Below are 17,538 nucleotides of genomic sequence, written 5' to 3' on the forward strand. Positions count from 1 at the left end.
TAGTTTACATCAGGGTTCACTCTTTGTATTGTAAATTCTGTGGGTTTTGGCAAATGTATTATATCATATGCCCACCATTACAGTATCATATAGAACAGTTTCACCATGCAGAAACTCCCTGTGCTTCACCTCTTTATTCTTCTACCCCTCCCCCTCAACTCTGACAATCACTGATCTTTCACTGTCTCTATAGTTTTGCCTTTTCTGGAATGCCATATAGTTGGAATCATACAGTATGTAGACTTTCATGCTAACTTTTGCACTTAGCCATATGTGTTTACATTTCCTCCATGTCTTTTTGTGGCTTAAAAGCTTATTTCTTTTTGTAGCCAAATAACATTCCCCTGTATGGATGTACTATAGTTTATCTGTGAACATCTTGGTTCCTTCCAATTTTTAGCAATTATGAATAAGACTGCTATATGTATTTGTGGGAAGATTTTTGTGTAGAACATAAGTTTTTGATTAATTTGGGTAAAAACCTAGGAGTGCAGTTGCCGGGTTGTGTGGTAAAAGTATATTTAATTTTCTAAGAAACTGTCAATTTGTCTTCCAAAGCAGTGGTATCATTCTGCATTCCCACCAGCAATGAATAAGAGTTCCTGTTGCTCAACATCCTTGCCAGCATTTGGTGTTAGTATTTTAGATTTTAGCCAGTCTAATTTGTATGTAGTGGCATATTACCACTGTTTTAATTTGCAATTCCTAATGACAGGTGATGTTGAGCTTCTTTTCATACGCTATTTGTCATAAGTGTATCTTCTTCAGTGAAGTGTCTGCTCAGATCTTTTGCACATTTTTTTAATTGGGGCATTTATATTCTTATTGTTGAATTTTAAAAATTATTTATATATTTCAGATATAATTCTTTGTATATTTGTATCTTTATCAGATATGTGTTTGGTAACTAATTTCTTCAAGCCTGTGACTTGTCTTTTCATTTTCTTAACAGTGTCTTTCACAGAACAGAAGTTTTTAATTTTCATAAAGTTCAATTTATAAATTTTTCTTTCATTGGTCATGCTTTTGATGATGCATCTAAAAACTCACTGGCAATCCCAAAGTCATCTGGATTTTCTCCTATGTTACCTTCTAGAAGACTTATAGTTTTGCATTGTACATTCTGGTCAAGTTAATTTTGTGAAAGGTGTAAGGTCCATGTCTAGATTCACTTTTTTCATGTGTGCATATCCAGTTGCTCCATGACTATTAATAAAAGAGTCTATCCCACTTCCATTGAATTGCCTTTGCTTCTTTGCCAAAAATCAGTTGACTATATTTTCAAGGATCTGTTTCTGGGCTCTCTATTCTGTTCCACTGGTATATTTGTCAGTTCTTTTGCCATTACCATACTGCCTTAATTACCATCTTGAAGTTGGGTGATGTCAGTCTTTTGACTTTGTTCTTCTTCTGTATTGTGTGGGCTATTATGGATCTTTTGCATTTCCTGTAAAATTTATAGTCAGTTTATTGATATCTACAAAATAATTTACTAGGAATTTGCTTTAGATTAAATTGATCTATACTTTATCTACAAATCAAGTAAGAAAGAACTGACATCTTAACAATATTGAGTCTTCTTATCCAAGAACATGGAATATCTTTTTATTTAGATATTCTTTGATTTATTTTATTAACTTTGTCAGATTTATATGTATTTCATTTTTTGATGCTAATGTAAGCAGTATTCTATTTTAAATTTTAAATTCCAATTATTTATTGTTGGCATATATGAAAACAATTGACTATTGTACCTTAACCTTGTATTCTGCAACCTTGCTATAATCACTTATGAGTTTTAGGAATTCATTTGTCAATTCTTTGAGATGTTCTACATAGATAATTAAATCACCTGTCAACAAAGGCATTTGTATTTCTTTCTTCACAATAACTTTAATTTCTTTTTCTTGTGTTATTGCATTAGCTAGGACTTCCAGTACAGTGTTGAATCAAGAGTGGTGAGAGGGACATCCTTTCCCTGTTTCTGATCTTAGGGGGAAAGCCTCTAACTTCTCATCATTATATGTAATGTTTCCTATAGGCATTTTGTAGATATTCTTTATCAAGATGAGAATATTTCCTCCATTTCTAGTTTCCTGAGAGTATTTATCATGAGAGGATGTTGAATTTTGTCAAATATTTTTTCTGCACCTATTGAAATGATAATATTATTTTTCTTCTTTAGACTGTTCATGCGTTGGACGACATTAATTGGTTTTTGAACTCTGAACTAATCTTGCATACCTTCAATAAATCTCACTTGGCTATAGTATATAATTCTCTGTATACATTTTTTAATATGATTTGCTATTTTGTCGAGGATTTTTGCATGTGTGGTCACAAGAGATATTAGTCTGTAGTCTTCCTTTCTTGTAACACATTTGTCTGCTTTTGGTGTTTGGACAATGCTGGGCTCAGTGAACGAGTTAGAACGTGTTCTCTCTGCTTCTTTTTTTTCAGAAGAGATTGCAAATTAGGGCATATTTTAGTAGACAATATATATGTCTTTTATTTCTTGTTTTTCCTTACTGCAGTGACTAGTATTTCTATACCATATTGAAAAAGAGTTGTGAGAGTGGACATTCTTGCATTGTTTCTGATCTTACGAGGAAAACATTCAGTCTTTCACTATTACACATGATGCTAGCTGAAGTGTTTTGTAGATGCCTTTTAACAAATTGAGATGATTCTCCTTATTTCTAACTTGTTAAGATTTCTATCAAGAATAGGTATTAAATACTTTTTCTGAGCTTCATGTGATTTTTCTTCTTTAGTCTGTGGATTAAGCTGATCGCTTTTCAAATGTTGAAGCAGCTTTGCAATCTAGAATAAATCTCACTTGGTCATGATATAGTATTCATTTTATACATTGTTGGATACAATTGTCAATATTTTGTTGAGGATTTTTGAGCCTATATTCATGAGAAATACCAGCCTGTAGCATTTTTTTTTTTAACAGTCTTGGCCTGGTTTTGGTATCAGGACAATACCAGACTCACAGAATAACCTAGGAATTGTTCTCTCTTCTATTTCCTGAAAGAGACTTTGTAAAATTGGTGTTAATTCTTCTTTAAATATTTAGTAGAATTTTCCAGTAGAACCATCTAAGTCTAAAGATTTCATTTTGTGGAACTTTAAAATTATGAATTCAATTTCTATAGTAGTTATTGAACTATTCAATTATGTATTTGATCTTGGTTAAGTTTGGTTTAATCACTTTTGATTATTAATTTAGATGTCAGTATTTCCATATTTACTAAACAAATGACTATAGCAACATTTGCAAAAAAGAAAATGCCTTTAGTCTAGTGCCCTGATGTAATACATACAAAATTCACAGACAGTTTATAGGCAAAAGTTTCTGCAAAAGCAGACAAGTGGTACATCTTAAAATGTTAAAAAAAAAAAAGATAGAAAAAGCAGAGTGTATGTGACAAGAGCATCTCACAGGTGATATTTGGGGAAGCTGTGCCACTCAATGGTAAGGAAGCTGTAACTGATGGTTATTACTGTGCCATACCAACGTGACCCTGAGTTTAATTTTATACAGTTAAGCCTAGTATAAGAATGCAAAAGAGATAAAATGGGTATATTGCCACTGTCCCTCAAATGGATGACTATAAGTTTGGAGACCAAAGTCAACAGACATTTTGCCTCCCATTTTTAAAAGGCATTCAAAGTGTTTGAGACCTTTCAGCTCACAACAATGAAACCAGTCAACCACACAGCTAGAATTTCAGAGTTATAGTATGTCCCAGGTAAAGAGTGTGTAAAATCAAATTAATAGCACAGATGCTTAATCTAATCCAAGTAGAGCAACAACAACAAAAAAATTTCATTATAAATAATTATTTTATTATCTTAGTAAAAGGCAAACTCTTCTAAAGCCCCCAGAAAACTAGCAGATTCAATACCAGTCAGACTTCATTATCTCCACACCAAAAGACTATCCTATTCTTGAATTGTTCTGAAATTTTATAGTAGTGAATATATTTGAAGTAATAGGCATTATGTGACTTGGATATGCCACTCTTCTTTCTTAATTACATTTTTATTTAAATGGGATTTGTTGTCATGTAATTACAGTCCAGAATGTGAGAATAAGAACAGGTTCAAACCACTTTTGTATATGTATGTGGTAGTTTCTTGAAAACAACTGTTTTATAACTGAGGTCACTTCTAACTTGAGTCAATGAATTCTCCAACGAGAGGACAAAGCTACTAAAGGAAGAACAGTAGCTGAAGATGAAAGCTAGCAACATCTCTGGAGACAATCTGACCAGTATTGAGAATGACTGCTGAATGCCAACCATGCTGAGAAATGTGGAGGACACAGGGTGGACTAAGGCATTGCACCTGCTCTCAAGAGGCTTGCTCTTTTCTAAAAGGAGCACATCTGAAAATACTGAAATCACTTCTCCTTTTGTGAAGGATAGAAAACTCAACAGGTAAGTCCTCTCCTGTGAAGGTCACCAATCTTTTTAACTCTTCACATTGGAGGCTGAAAGACTGTTAGATACTACTTAATCCAATGCCCACATTTTACAAACAGAGAAATCCAGAAAAATGAAATGATTTACCTAAGACTGGGACTGGAACCCCAATTTCCTGACTTCTAATCAAGTACTTTTTATTCTACAAATTATGTTACCTCTCTTAGAGTTCAATGGACTTTCCTCATTCCCAGCTCTTCCCCTAGTTAGGCTGTACCAAACCACGTCAATTAGATTCAGATGAAAAGAGCTCATGCTCTGTTCTTTTCCCTCTACACTCTCATTTCAAAACATCTACTTCACAGTTTCAATTCAGCAAATAATTTTTACAAATTACTAAGGACTTATTCTGGCTTAGGCAGCAGAAAGACTACAAAACCAAGTAAGGCATACTCCCTACTTCTGAGGAATTTATTGTAAATATAAACATCTAGAGCAATATCTTAGACAGCAGACTTATCTATGTAAAATTTATTATCATCACTCAATCAAACTTTCTAACGGAAATCTCCTTTTTAAATCAATGACGCCTTAATTCTCTATGTCCCAGTACAAAAATTTTGAAGCTCTTTTTGCTACTCTGGCATGAAAGTGAGAGTATTTGGTTTTTAATCTTTGTTCTAACACTAACCAATTAGTTTTGAAACACTGGCCAAGTCATACCTGTCTGGGCTTAATCTCCTCAATCAGTAAAACAAAGAGAACACCAACCTTCTATGATTCATTTCTTTTCAAATTCAATCAAATCCAAGGTGCTGGATACAATCGAGTTATTTTATTTCACTTCTTTGCACATTTCTTGAATTCCTCTCTCCTCCTCTATGTCCATCATATCCAAGCTCTTAATTCCTGGATTATTGTTAACAGCTTTTAAACTCTTAGGTGTACATGTTACTTGCTGAAAGCAATTTGAAGCAAGATTTAGCCTGGAGGTATACCGGTTAGACTAGAGGCTAGAAAACTAATTAAGACACTTTTTATAATAAAGCTCAAACTCACACTAAAAGCCTGTCATTCAAGTCTCTCCAAAAACTAGCTTCAGTTGGCCTTTCTGCTTTTATTTCCAACAACTCTTTGTCCTAGTCCATTCAGGCTATAAGAAAACACCATAAACTGGGTGGATTTATAAACAACAGAAATTTGTTTCTCACTGTTCTGAAGGCTGGCAAATATGAGATCGGGATGCCAGTATGGTCATGTTCTGGTGAGGGTCCTCTTCCAGGTTATAGACTTTTGACTTCTCACTGCTGTCCTCAGAATGGCAGAAGGAATGAACCAAGTCTTGAGTGCATATTTTACAAGTGAACTAATTCTATTCATGCGGGCTGTACCCTCTTAACCTAATCACCTCCCCAAAGGCCCCACTTCCTAATACCATCACCATGCTGACTAGGTTTCAACATATGAGTTTTGGGGTAGCAAGGGTAACATTCAGACCACAGCACTCCTCAGCATACTGCCTTTCCAAACACACCTTCACATCTTTAATGTTTTTCCTGTCCTATGTAAAGAGTTTTACTTTTCTTTGTAAACTTAATGCTAATGGTTTTATTAAGCCCATTTTCTTGTATGGATTCAGTAATCTTTCCTTTCTCTTAATTCTTATACAAATATTTACAGTATAAATAACAGTCCCTTTCCTAAGTCCCTCTCATAAATATTTTAAACATAAAGGAGATGATATGCAAAAATTCTCAACCAACATTAAAGGAAGTATAGATATAAAGGTAGTATAAACAGTATAACTTATTTTCTTTATTATTTCTTCTTAATTTCTTTAAAATTAAAATATCAATTGATTGTTAATCTCTTTGGTAGAGAGTTAATATGTACCTCTAAATCAGAGTATTTAATAAGAAGATAAAAATACATTTTCTTAGTTATAGGCTACTTCTGATATATGAAGATGTCTGAAATAAAGTATATGAACTGTTACCAATTAATGTATGCCTAATATAGGCAGATAGTCAAACAAGCATTGAGCAATGTTATATAAATGCTGGCAGGGTAACTTGCTCCATTATTAGATAAACTTTGAAGACGCTATTTAAATTTCAGTCATGAAACAATCAGTGCCAATCTGATCAAATAATGGCCAAAGTTAGCATTAACCATAGTAGAGAAGCATTTGAGAAAAACTTAATAATGTTATTTTCTCTGTTTCAGATTCTCTTATTGCTGCTTGAACTCTACTTTGAATACCTTCTTCTAAGAAAAAGGCCACAATTAGAGGAGTAACAGGGTTTCATGTGGCAGAAAGAAAGTAGTACTGTCATATCCCATCAATCCTCTTAGCACCCAGTCTTAGAGAAAATTCATTGCACTCTCTTCTGCCAATTCCAAAAGAGATTTTCCCAAGAAATGAGTTTTGGGCAATTTTAGTTCCCGTCACTACTGTCCATTTGTCATAACTGAAAAAAATATCCATTATATTACAAAAAGATTCACTTATCCAGTATTTGCTAATTATGATTGAGACCAGAAACATACAAAGTTTCAAAGAAAACAATTGAAGAGAACATCTGAAAGTAATTTCCCTCCATTCTTTGTTGTTCTGCTACTCACGGCAAATCTTCCAAACTGGAGGCTTCATGTCTTGGATCCAAAAGATCATGACCACATTCATTGTAGATTTCCAAATAGGAAATGTGCGTTGTATATATTTTGCTGCTGTCCTGATTGGGAAGGGGAAAGGTATTATTTATTAGTTATAAATAATGATTCTGCTTAAATGAAGATGAACACATTTAGCACTCAGTTTCCTCACAGTTTCTCTCTTTTTCTCTCACTTTATATGGTTTACATTTTCAGTTCATGACACATTCAAGTTGCCAGTTACCATATGCATGAAGCTCTTTTTAATGGCCAACACCCATGATTACAAGCAACTTCAGTCTGTTATTTTTTATTGGTTCCACATTATACATAAAAAGTCAATATACACTTAGAATGAGCCAACTTGGTTGCAGAACTGTGTAACATACCATTTTTTACTTTCCAGACCAAAAAAAAAAGGTTACTAAAAAAATAAACTTACATTCTGTGAATAGTCTATTCATAAAATAGAACACAGATCATTACTTTGGTTTAAAAATTTCAGGAGCAAAATAGTTTCCGTCTTTAATCATAATTCTTTTTCTACTTTTCTAATATTCAATATTTTCTGATGATATAAATAGATAACAATGAAAGTGAGTTCCAGAGGACAGAAAATAGCTGATTAGTCAGGTATGAGTGGACATTAATAGCTCACTGCTGATACCTCACCTGTGGAGTTAATTTTCCTGGCCAAAGAGGGCAAATCAGGGATATTTCACAATTAGTTACAAGAGACATGTTTTTGGTGGGTCATTGCTGAAATGCAATGACACAGGCATCAATATAATGAGGCTAAAAGTCAAAGTGCCTGGTCCTAGTCTCAATTCTGCCAATAGACAAAAATGAGCCCTTCCCCTTGAGGTGGAATAAAGTAGGGAATTTTCAACTCTTGAGAAAGTTTAGTTTTCAATACAAAATATCAAACAATAGCACCTTCTTCTTGTTCCTCCTAAAACACTAACGCTTCCATTTCTGCAAATTTTATCATGCTTCTCATAAAGGGAGAGTATATTTGTGTCTTGTGACCAGCAGGTTGTCAGGGTGTCAGAGTGTATACTAACAGAGAATTTGTTTAAGATGGCCTTCCTGATCGATTCTCACCCATATCCAAGGCAATCCATTTAATAGTTGTTGTTCAAAGGGAGCAAGGACCAAGTCACAGAGATAGGAGAAAGAATAGTGGCCTATAAATAAAAAGCTGGACTCCTACTCTAACTAGAGGTGAGCCTCTACCAAGTCAGGCCTTAGTTTTCAAATCCATTAAGGTGAGGAAGTTGGCTAATAAATCCCTATGTGTTCTCCAGTGTAAAATGAATGACACTTTGGTTCCAAAAGGGCTCCAATTGTCCAAATAAAGATACCGTCATTTCAGAAAGACAAAATGATACATGAACAATTAAAGCAACTCTTAGCCTTCCATGACTATAGCAAAAACACTCAAGCTACAACTGAAATTCTATATTCTGGTGTTCTGTGAAAGTGACAACATGGACTGAATTACCAAGAAAATTTTTTTCAGCTTAATGCTGAAAATTCTTCTGATGTGGATGACTCTAATGGTTATCCCAACAATGGCCAATTGATCACATTAGTATCCTACTTTAGTAACAGTACTATTTCAATATAATTCTTTGGGTTATAACTTGGCTTAGCACAGGCATCAAAAACTATAAACACTAAACAGACTTTGTGTGGCTGTTAGTGTAATCCAGTGTTTCTAAAATATTCCATGGAATATTCCAGGAAAACAGCATTCCATGGTCAACATATACATAAACTCTGTCCCTCTCCGGAGCGTGTTAAGGCCCTAGGGGATATTTCGGCAACATGCTGAGATCCTGTCTAAACCAACATAGTTTTAACATTTATCCAAAATATCTGAAATATCCCAGAGATGATTATGGTTTGAGATTTTAGTATACACTTCTAGTTCTTCTTACCATCAGATAAAAACTGGGTTTGAATATTGGGTCTCCATTTATAACAGAATAATCCCACACCCTTACCCTCAGTTGTTTCACCATAAAAATGGGCATAATAACCCTGATCTCGCATTCTGTTGTAACAGAGAAATAAGATTCTACATTTAAAATCTTACAAAACTGTGTGGCCCATAAGGGATACCAATGAATCATTGTTGCTGCTGTTGCTATTATCATTGTTGGAGTTATTGTTATTATTTCTGGAAGTCTTCTAATGGAGAAGTCAGTATATGAATATAAAAGGAAAGGAAAATAAAAGCAAAAAGGACAGCCAACTTGTATGTTTGTCTGCAGCGGAGAAAAATCTCTTCTTCCAGAAATTAGAATAAATCATAAAACATCAGAAAAATGGCAGGTCCACTGCCCTGAGAAGATAGGGATAATGCCTTTGGCTCCTCCACCTTCTGCATTTTCTGGATTTTTATTGGAAAATACACTTAAAATTCGCTGAGCTATGTGGCAAGCTACCTTTCCTTATTACTCCTTTTTCGTGTTTAGGATTGCCAGACTGTAATGTAACACACATGTTTCCTGCAGACAGCCTTTTCTTCTGCCTCAAAACAAGTTTGAACCTCTCAATACTCAAAAATAATGAGCAGTGATTTCTAAAATAAATGGCATCAATTTTCTTCCCTTAAAATCAGTGAAAATGTGCTCCTATCATACTCATAGGCATTTCAGGACCCAGTATGCTGGGCTCTTACTTTATCTGGAAATGAAGACTTTGCATAGGTCAAATGTTTCCTTTAAGAGAGCTCCATGTACCTTTCTAAGGCAATCAGCTGGGATCTCTGAGTACCAGGCTGCATTTTTCAGCTACACAATATGAACAAACTTCATGATGCACTTCAAGTTACCTGACCAGTTTCACTTCAGGTGTTTGATTATAATGAATGTATTGTATCCCATCACGAAAATATGTTCATTTACAAAGAGTTGCCCTGGCTTTAAATTGGTCCAATGGGCTCTCTACAAGTCTGGGAAGTTATTTAGGATCATTCAGAATGAAATGGAGTTTACAGTAATGTCAGTTACAGACAGATCTAAAACAATGAACCTGACAAATGGTAAGTACTAAGAAGACATTTAGAAATTTAGACCTGTACTTTAGTAACCATAAATAAAATTTTTAAAGGGGCAAAAACATTTTCCTTTGGGAGAGGATGAGTTTATTCTATTTAACTTAATCAGGGGAATTGGCTTCATTTGTTTCAAGAGTTTCAAGGGTTCTCTGAAATTGGTCAGGGATCACTTGGCCACATTAATATCCATATATGGGTATTACTGGCTGTGATAATAACTATCATATATTGAGCATATACTATGTGCAAGGAACTGGACAACATCTTTAAACACAGTATGTTCAGTGCTTCAGAGCAACTACATAAGACTGAGGCATTAAGTAACCGCCCCAATGCCACATGCTGTAAGCAGTACACTTTTTCAGAACCAGGCTGACCTGCACCAATTCCAATGATCTTTCTAAGACAAAAGGCTTCCATGTTAGGCCACAGCAATGACAACTATTAGGAATTATATTCCCAGTTTGTGAAATGTGGAAACAAAGCAGGTAATGTCAGAAATAAGTGAGTAAATGAAAAAGGGGCCTTGGATCCAACATATATGCTACACTCAATCTTTTCTCATCCAAATTTTCTGGCATGCAAAGCTGGCATGTTTGAGCTAGAGAAAGATGAGCTGAACTAATGGATAATTGCTACTTTATGGATGGCAATTAGAATTATGCAGATCTCAGCAATTTCTTCTCATATTTGCAACTCAAAATGCCAACAATATACAGTCAAGAAATTCTGGAGTGACTGTTACATTGACCTAGTTAATACATTTATTATACAGAAATAATACAACCAAGGAATTGCTGGAACTAGTAGGGACACAGGAGATTCTCTATTACAATTCAGTCTCTGCTTTCACAGAAGGGAAAACTGAAACTCAGAGAAGGTATGTGACTCATTATAGGGAATTTGTTTGAGCACAATCAACAAAATAAAGCCTGTCCAAGGTACAGCAGCAATACATGTAATGGAACGAAGCACAGAGTCATGCATCAGATGGAGTTGGGCTAGAACTCCAGATCAGCTACTTATAGGATGTGGGCCCAGAGGAAAATATTTAACCTGAGGCTCAGTTTTCCCAGCTATAAAATGGTAGGTTTCATCGTATGTTCTATCAAATACTGGTAAAACTGATAAAGCTACTGGCATTTTGAGGCACTCAATAAAAGATACATATAATATAGATACAATAATAATAATTACAATGGGCTGGGCGCAGTGGCTCAAGCCTGTAATCCCAGCACTTTGGGAGGCCGAGGCGGGTGGATCATGAGGTCAAGAGATGGAGACCATCCTGATCAACATAGTGAAACCCTGTATCTACTAGAAATACAAAAAAAAAAAAAAAAAAAAAAATTAGCTGGGCTTGGTGGCGCGTGCCTACAATCCCAGCTACTCAGGAGGCTGAGGCAGGAGAATTGCCTGAACCCAGGAGGTGGAGGTTGCGGTGAGCCGAGATCGCGCCATTGCGCCCCAGCCTGGGTAACAAGAGCGAAACGTAGTCTCAAAAAAATAAAAATAAAAATAAAAATAATAATAATAATAATAATTACAATGGTATTTGCACTCTGGTAAATTCCTCTGGGCTTCTATCAAGTGTAAAATGGTAACAATCATACTATCCTAATTTAGTGTTTTGGAAGGTCTACTTTGATAAGAAGGCATTCCTCAGTTTCTTGAGGAATGTAAGATATGAGTTGGTAAAAGGTGTTGTCTGCTCTTTCAACCTTCGTTGACGGAGCTCTCCTTGAGCCTTTGCTGAAATAGCAGTCCTTTAATGAGAAGCACCTTCTTCATTTTCACTTCTCCAGCAAAATCCCAACCTTTCCTTAAAGGTAAGGGCCAGAGTTATGACACAATAATACTTTATCATTTCAACACAATAAAATAAAATGTCATAATACATTTCCTGCTTTCAGGAAATTTTTGCTGAATATATCAAATACAAAATGATATGAACAAAAAGTTTCATACCTTTTGTAACTGTTCAAAAATGTATGACAGTGTCCTTGGGATAATGCCTCGGTCACTGTAACGCTCTGCACCCCCTGTGATAGTGAATGTCTTCCCGCTGCCTGTTTGCCCGTATGCAAAGATGGTACCATTGTAACCTGCCAGGAAACTGTAATAAAGAAATGACATACTTTTAGTATCAACGTGGCTAACTGCGTATGAATTAAATGTCTTGTATTCTAATAACAATCTTATTAAACACTATACAAAAACTTTATAGAAATGTCTATTAAAAATTTACATATGTGAGTTTCTAGCTAGAATTTACATTTTTATCTAGGAACAGCAGCACATCAATCCTGTTCCTTAAGAAAGGATGTGTAACTCAAATGGCGTTCAGTCATCTTAAATATATTCCTTATCTTTTAGTATACACTTGACTTGAATCAAAGAATACATTGAAAAAACATCCTGGGGAAACACCTGTAATTTGGCAAACTGTCAACCTGACACCTGGTACTTCACATGGTAAACACCCACAATGATAGTCACTTCCTGGAACAGGAGGAACACACTCTGTTTGCCACCATGTATCTTGTAATGTAATTCCCTACTTAATACTAAGCACCAAATGAAATCCTCTAGGATTTCCCCTCCTCTCTTTTCTTAGAATGACTTTTTGGTAGATGTTAGTCCATATATATTCTTTAGTCCTGCAGAGGAGCACTTGATTTGATGGTTGTCTTAAGAACCCAAAGGCTGGATCTTCTTAGCTTTTGAATATACGCTTGTAAAAATATAAGCATGAAATGAAGTAGACTTTCAAAACTGGGTCTTTTACCTATGCTACATGGAACAGTAAACTTCTGTAGCTTTATGTTTGTTTTTTTGTTACAAGTGGCTCCCTTATCTCCAAGATGTTTTCATCAAACCAGCTATGATGACATCAGCTATTGGTACCCATGTTGTGGGTAGATTTTTTGATAGATGGCTCCTCTGAGTTCACCCCTTACTGTTGGTATTAGAAATCCTGCTCTACTACTTAGTCAATGTCCTATCTACAGTTCCATATTTCATATGCTTTCATGCCTGTGTGTTGAGTGATCTATCATTATAAGGGCCTCCTAAAACACAGTTTTGACTGGAGAGTATTCTGAAGTGGTCACTTAAGTCCCGAGCACCTTGTGCAACTATTACACTAACAATAATATATTCAGCAACAAGTCAATGCATCTTTTGCTGTGTAGGTAGAAAGTGTTATCGGTGCTGACAAATTTAAAAGACTTAGTACAGGGAATGTGCAAAAAAGTATTGTTACTGTGTGATTCAACATTCTACTTTGGAGGAGGTTAATCATTTTTCTTCATGTGTCTTTACCTGGAGACAATAAATTGTTGAAAAACTTTTAAGATATTGGAACTATGACGAATTTAGGTGTATAATTAAAGAAACTTTTTCCTCAACAGAATGCATTACCAATGAAATACTGATGTCCCATTAGCAATATCGTTTGGATATATAATATTTCTTGGCCATAAGTGCTCTAGGTAAATGAAGTCTAAAATTTTAAATATCTAACCTTAAACATTTTATTGATTCTTGATAGAAAAAATAATGCAAAATATACTAGGCTTTATCTGTCTTTAAAAACAAAGAATACAGAGAACAAATTAACATTTTCATTTTGATATAGATAAAGCCTATGAAAAGTGAGTATGGTAGTACACTACATTGGTGCCTGCTGATTGTTATGTCTACTTTTTTATGCTAAAATCCTCTTTCTCACTGCCAGTTGTCCTAGTATGCCTGTCTCTAATATGTGGTCTCCCTACCCCCATCCGCTGTGGGATGGAAAAACAGATGGCATAGCTTCATAGAACACTGTAAAATAAAAAGGATAAGGCTCGACCTATATATACTCCCATGACCATTTATTTCTTACATTGCTACAATTCAACATTAAATAAGGAAATGTAATCAGGAAAAAATTTGTTTTCAGTCCCTTCTGTAGAGCCTCCATTCCAACTCAATCTTGTAACCACTCTTCATTGGACACTAAGCCTTTTCATGTGCTTCTGGTATCATCTGTCCCAAGGAAAAATACTAGTTATAAATAAAGAAAGAGAAATAGTGGTATAACGATCTTTGAAATCCATTACTCCACAAGAACAATAATATCAGTGGCAACAACTGTCAAAATCAACTTTTTCAGAACTCTGGAAATTGTCCAAAGGCTCACACCAATCCAAGAAGTGTTTATGTAAGACAAAACGCTAAACTCAGTAGGAACTGTGAGCTTTGTGGTATTTTAACTTGAATATTCCCAGCACCTCTCCCTAGCTCCCTGGTAGCCTTGAAAAACAACAGCCTTGAAACACTGGAGCTGTGAAATCCAGCAGCCTTGCAACCACCACAGAGGGTAGAATGGATTTGGGGCTCCTCAAAATGCCCCATCCTCAAAGAGCTACCACTCTCTGACTCATCTGGGAGCACTCTGGAAAAGCTCCACTCACAGTACTTGTCTTTGTTAAACCTGATTCAGAGTTCATTCAGCTTGAGCAGCCCTGTCCTAGGGATGTTTGTTGACAAAAATCAGTGGCAAGTGTTTAACATCATAGTTGGCAAAGCTGCAATACCAGTGAAATAAACAAGAAGGTAGCCAAAAACTTAGAAAAAAAAATCTGTGAAATATGATGCATATAAGGAGCTTCAAAAATCTCTGACATACTCCTGGGAATCAGGAAGGCCACACACGTGCAGGACTATATGTATGCCCAGAAAATACCTGAGGAGGACATTACTATTGACCTCTGGCTGGCCTTGAGACTGCACGAACAGAAAGTGAGAAGAAAGACAGTGTTACAAACTTCCTCAGCATTGAAGGTATGCCTCAGCAAACATGTAGGGACTCTTGCATGCAGGCTGGGAGACCGAGGAATTCAAGGAATTTAAGGTAATTTATTTCATTATCTTGCCTAAACTTACTGGCTTGTTTGTTGGTGATAAATTTGCTCAGTTTTTGTTTATCTTAGAATGTCTTAATTTCTTCTACGTTTCTGAGAATAATATTGCCAGATACAGAATTCTCTATTTGCACATGACATAATCTTGTACGTAGAAAATTCTAAGAAATTTACTATAAAATTATTAGAAGTAAGAAACAAGTTCAGCAGGGCTGTAAGGTACAATTCTTAACACTGTGTACATAGCAATATTGCCTAAACTGATGCTGGCTTACTTGCAGAAATTGACAATATTCTTCTAAAATTTATATGGAAAGTCAAAGGAAACAGAATAGCTAAAACAATCTTGAAAAGAAAGAACAAATATAGATGACTCACACGTCCGTATTTCAAAACCTACTACAAAGCTAGAATAATTAAGATTGAGGGATACTGGCATAAGGCTATACATATGGATCAATAAAATAAAATTAAGAATCCAGAAATAGAACTTTATATTTATGATCACTGATTTTCAACAAGGGTCCCAACACTATTCACGGGAGGAAAGAATGGTCTTTTTAACAAATGATCCTTGGACAACTGGATATCCGCATGCAAAAGAATAAAGCTAACTCCTACCTCAGACCACATACAAAAATTAACTCAAAATGAATCACAGACCTAATTTAAGAGATAAAAGAAAATCCTGGAAGAAAACAAATCTTCATGACCTAAATTAGGCAATGGTTTTTTAGATGTGACCTCAAAAGCACAAAGAGCCAAATAAAAAAAATAAGCGGCACTTAGTCAAAACTAAAAACTTTTGTGTTTCAAAAGACACAATCAAGTAAGTGCAAAGACAGCACAATGGAGATAATGTTTGCAAATTATATCTATCTGGCAAGGGACTTGTCATCATAGCCATAATCTGTAACATACAAAGAAATCTTACAATTCAATAAAAAGAAGACAAACAGTCTAATTAAAAAGTGGGCAACGGATTTGAATAGACATTTCTCCAAAAAGATATGCAAATGGCCAATAGCATATAAAAAGATGCTCAACATCATTAGTCATTAGGGAAATGCAAATTAAAGCCACAATAAGATGCAATTGCACACTCACTAGTATGGCTAAAACAGAAAAAGAGACAATGAGAAGTGCTGGTGAGAAGGTGGGCAAATTGAAACCTTCACACATTGTTGCTGGAAATGTAAAATGGTATAGCTTCTTTGAAAAACAGTCTTACAGTTCCTCAAAATGTAAACCTCATATTACCCAGCTAGGTATATACCCAGCAGTATTAAAAACATGTGTCCACACAAACATTTGCAATGAATGTTCACAACAGCATTATTCATTATTTAGCTAAAAAGTGGAAACAACACAAATGACCGTCAACAGATGAGTGGATAAACAAGATGTACCGTATCCATGCCATGGGATAGTATTTGGCAAAGAGAAGACGGTACTGATACATGCTACAAGAAGGATAAAACCTGAGAACACATTAATTTTAAAAAGTCAGTCCAAAAGGCCATATATCGTGATTCTATTTGTAGAAAATGTTTAAAATAAGAAAATCCCATATAGAAAGTAGGTTAGTGTTTGACAGGGGCTAGAAGGAAGGAAAAATGGAGAGTGACTGCTAATGGGTATGGTATAAAGCTTCTTTTTGGGGTAATAAAATGTTTTAAAATTAAATAATGGTGATTGAGGTTGCCCATTTGTACTAAAAACAACTAAATTGCATACTTTAAAGAGTAAATGCTTTAATATTTGAATTACGTCTCAACAAAGATGTTTTAACAATAAAAATAGTAGAGTCTACACTAACTTGGTAATAACCAGATGTGTATACTATCTTTTCAGTAGTATTTTTAAAAGACAGAATAGTAATTAATAAAAGGAATGAAAAGCTAGTGATTAATTTCAGCAATGAACATTTTTGTTAAGAAATATTTCTGAGCTTCCTAAAATCAACAATGCAGGCTACTGCTTAATCCATCTCAGCTAGAGACAGCCCTGACATGTAAATAAATCAACCCTTTACAAATCCAGGGTTTGATCATCAGAGGAAATTTCCATTGTAGAAACTCTCTCCGTTTTTGTTTTTTGTTTTTTGGCAAAATGCACTTTTCCTAGAAGTTTAAATTATAAAGCTAAGATATTTTATTATTTCTTATCTTTTAATATTTGCATGAGCAAAACAAAAAATAAAGCCTTGACCCTTCGAAGATTATAAACTTAAGTGTCACTCTAGACACATCACATTTACATGCTAGAAAAAAAAACAAGTCATTTTAAAGTTTAGTTTTTCCATTTTTATGACTCTTTATTTGTTTAACTAGGCTCCAAGTAGAAGACTGTCTGGAAGATCTGCCAAGAGTGAGACCTCATTTTGTTTACCTCCAGATGCAAAGGCTTTAAGACACTCCATATACAATGTCTAAATGAAAGTAGCAAACAACAAATCATTATTGTAGTAATA

At 34.9% G+C, this 17,538-nt stretch overlaps 1 protein-coding gene across 7 annotated transcripts in view; it reads right to left on the reverse strand.

Moving 5' to 3' along the window:
* The window catches only part of KIF6 (kinesin family member 6), a 381,890-nt gene that overhangs the window by 293,722 nt on the left and 70,630 nt on the right, over positions 1-17,538 (reverse strand). For 6 of the 7 annotated variants that reach the window (XR_012517286.1, XM_003923246.3, XM_074397999.1 and 3 more), the window contains 2 exons: positions 12,124-12,271; positions 7,059-7,168 (listed from right to left, as the gene is read on the reverse strand). Coding sequence is in view for 5 of the 7 variants with exons in the window: in XM_003923246.3 (XP_003923295.2) it covers positions 7,059-7,168; positions 12,124-12,271 (258 nt within the window). In the remaining 2 variants the exon portion in view is untranslated. Of the gene's footprint in view, positions 1-7,058; positions 7,169-12,123; positions 12,272-17,538 lie in introns of those variants that run through there. The other variant, XM_074398002.1, reaches the window with a different exon arrangement.

The sequence above is a fragment of the Saimiri boliviensis genome, chromosome 4 (assembly GCF_048565385.1).
Source record: "Saimiri boliviensis isolate mSaiBol1 chromosome 4, mSaiBol1.pri, whole genome shotgun sequence".
NCBI lineage: Eukaryota > Metazoa > Chordata > Mammalia > Primates > Cebidae > Saimiri > Saimiri boliviensis.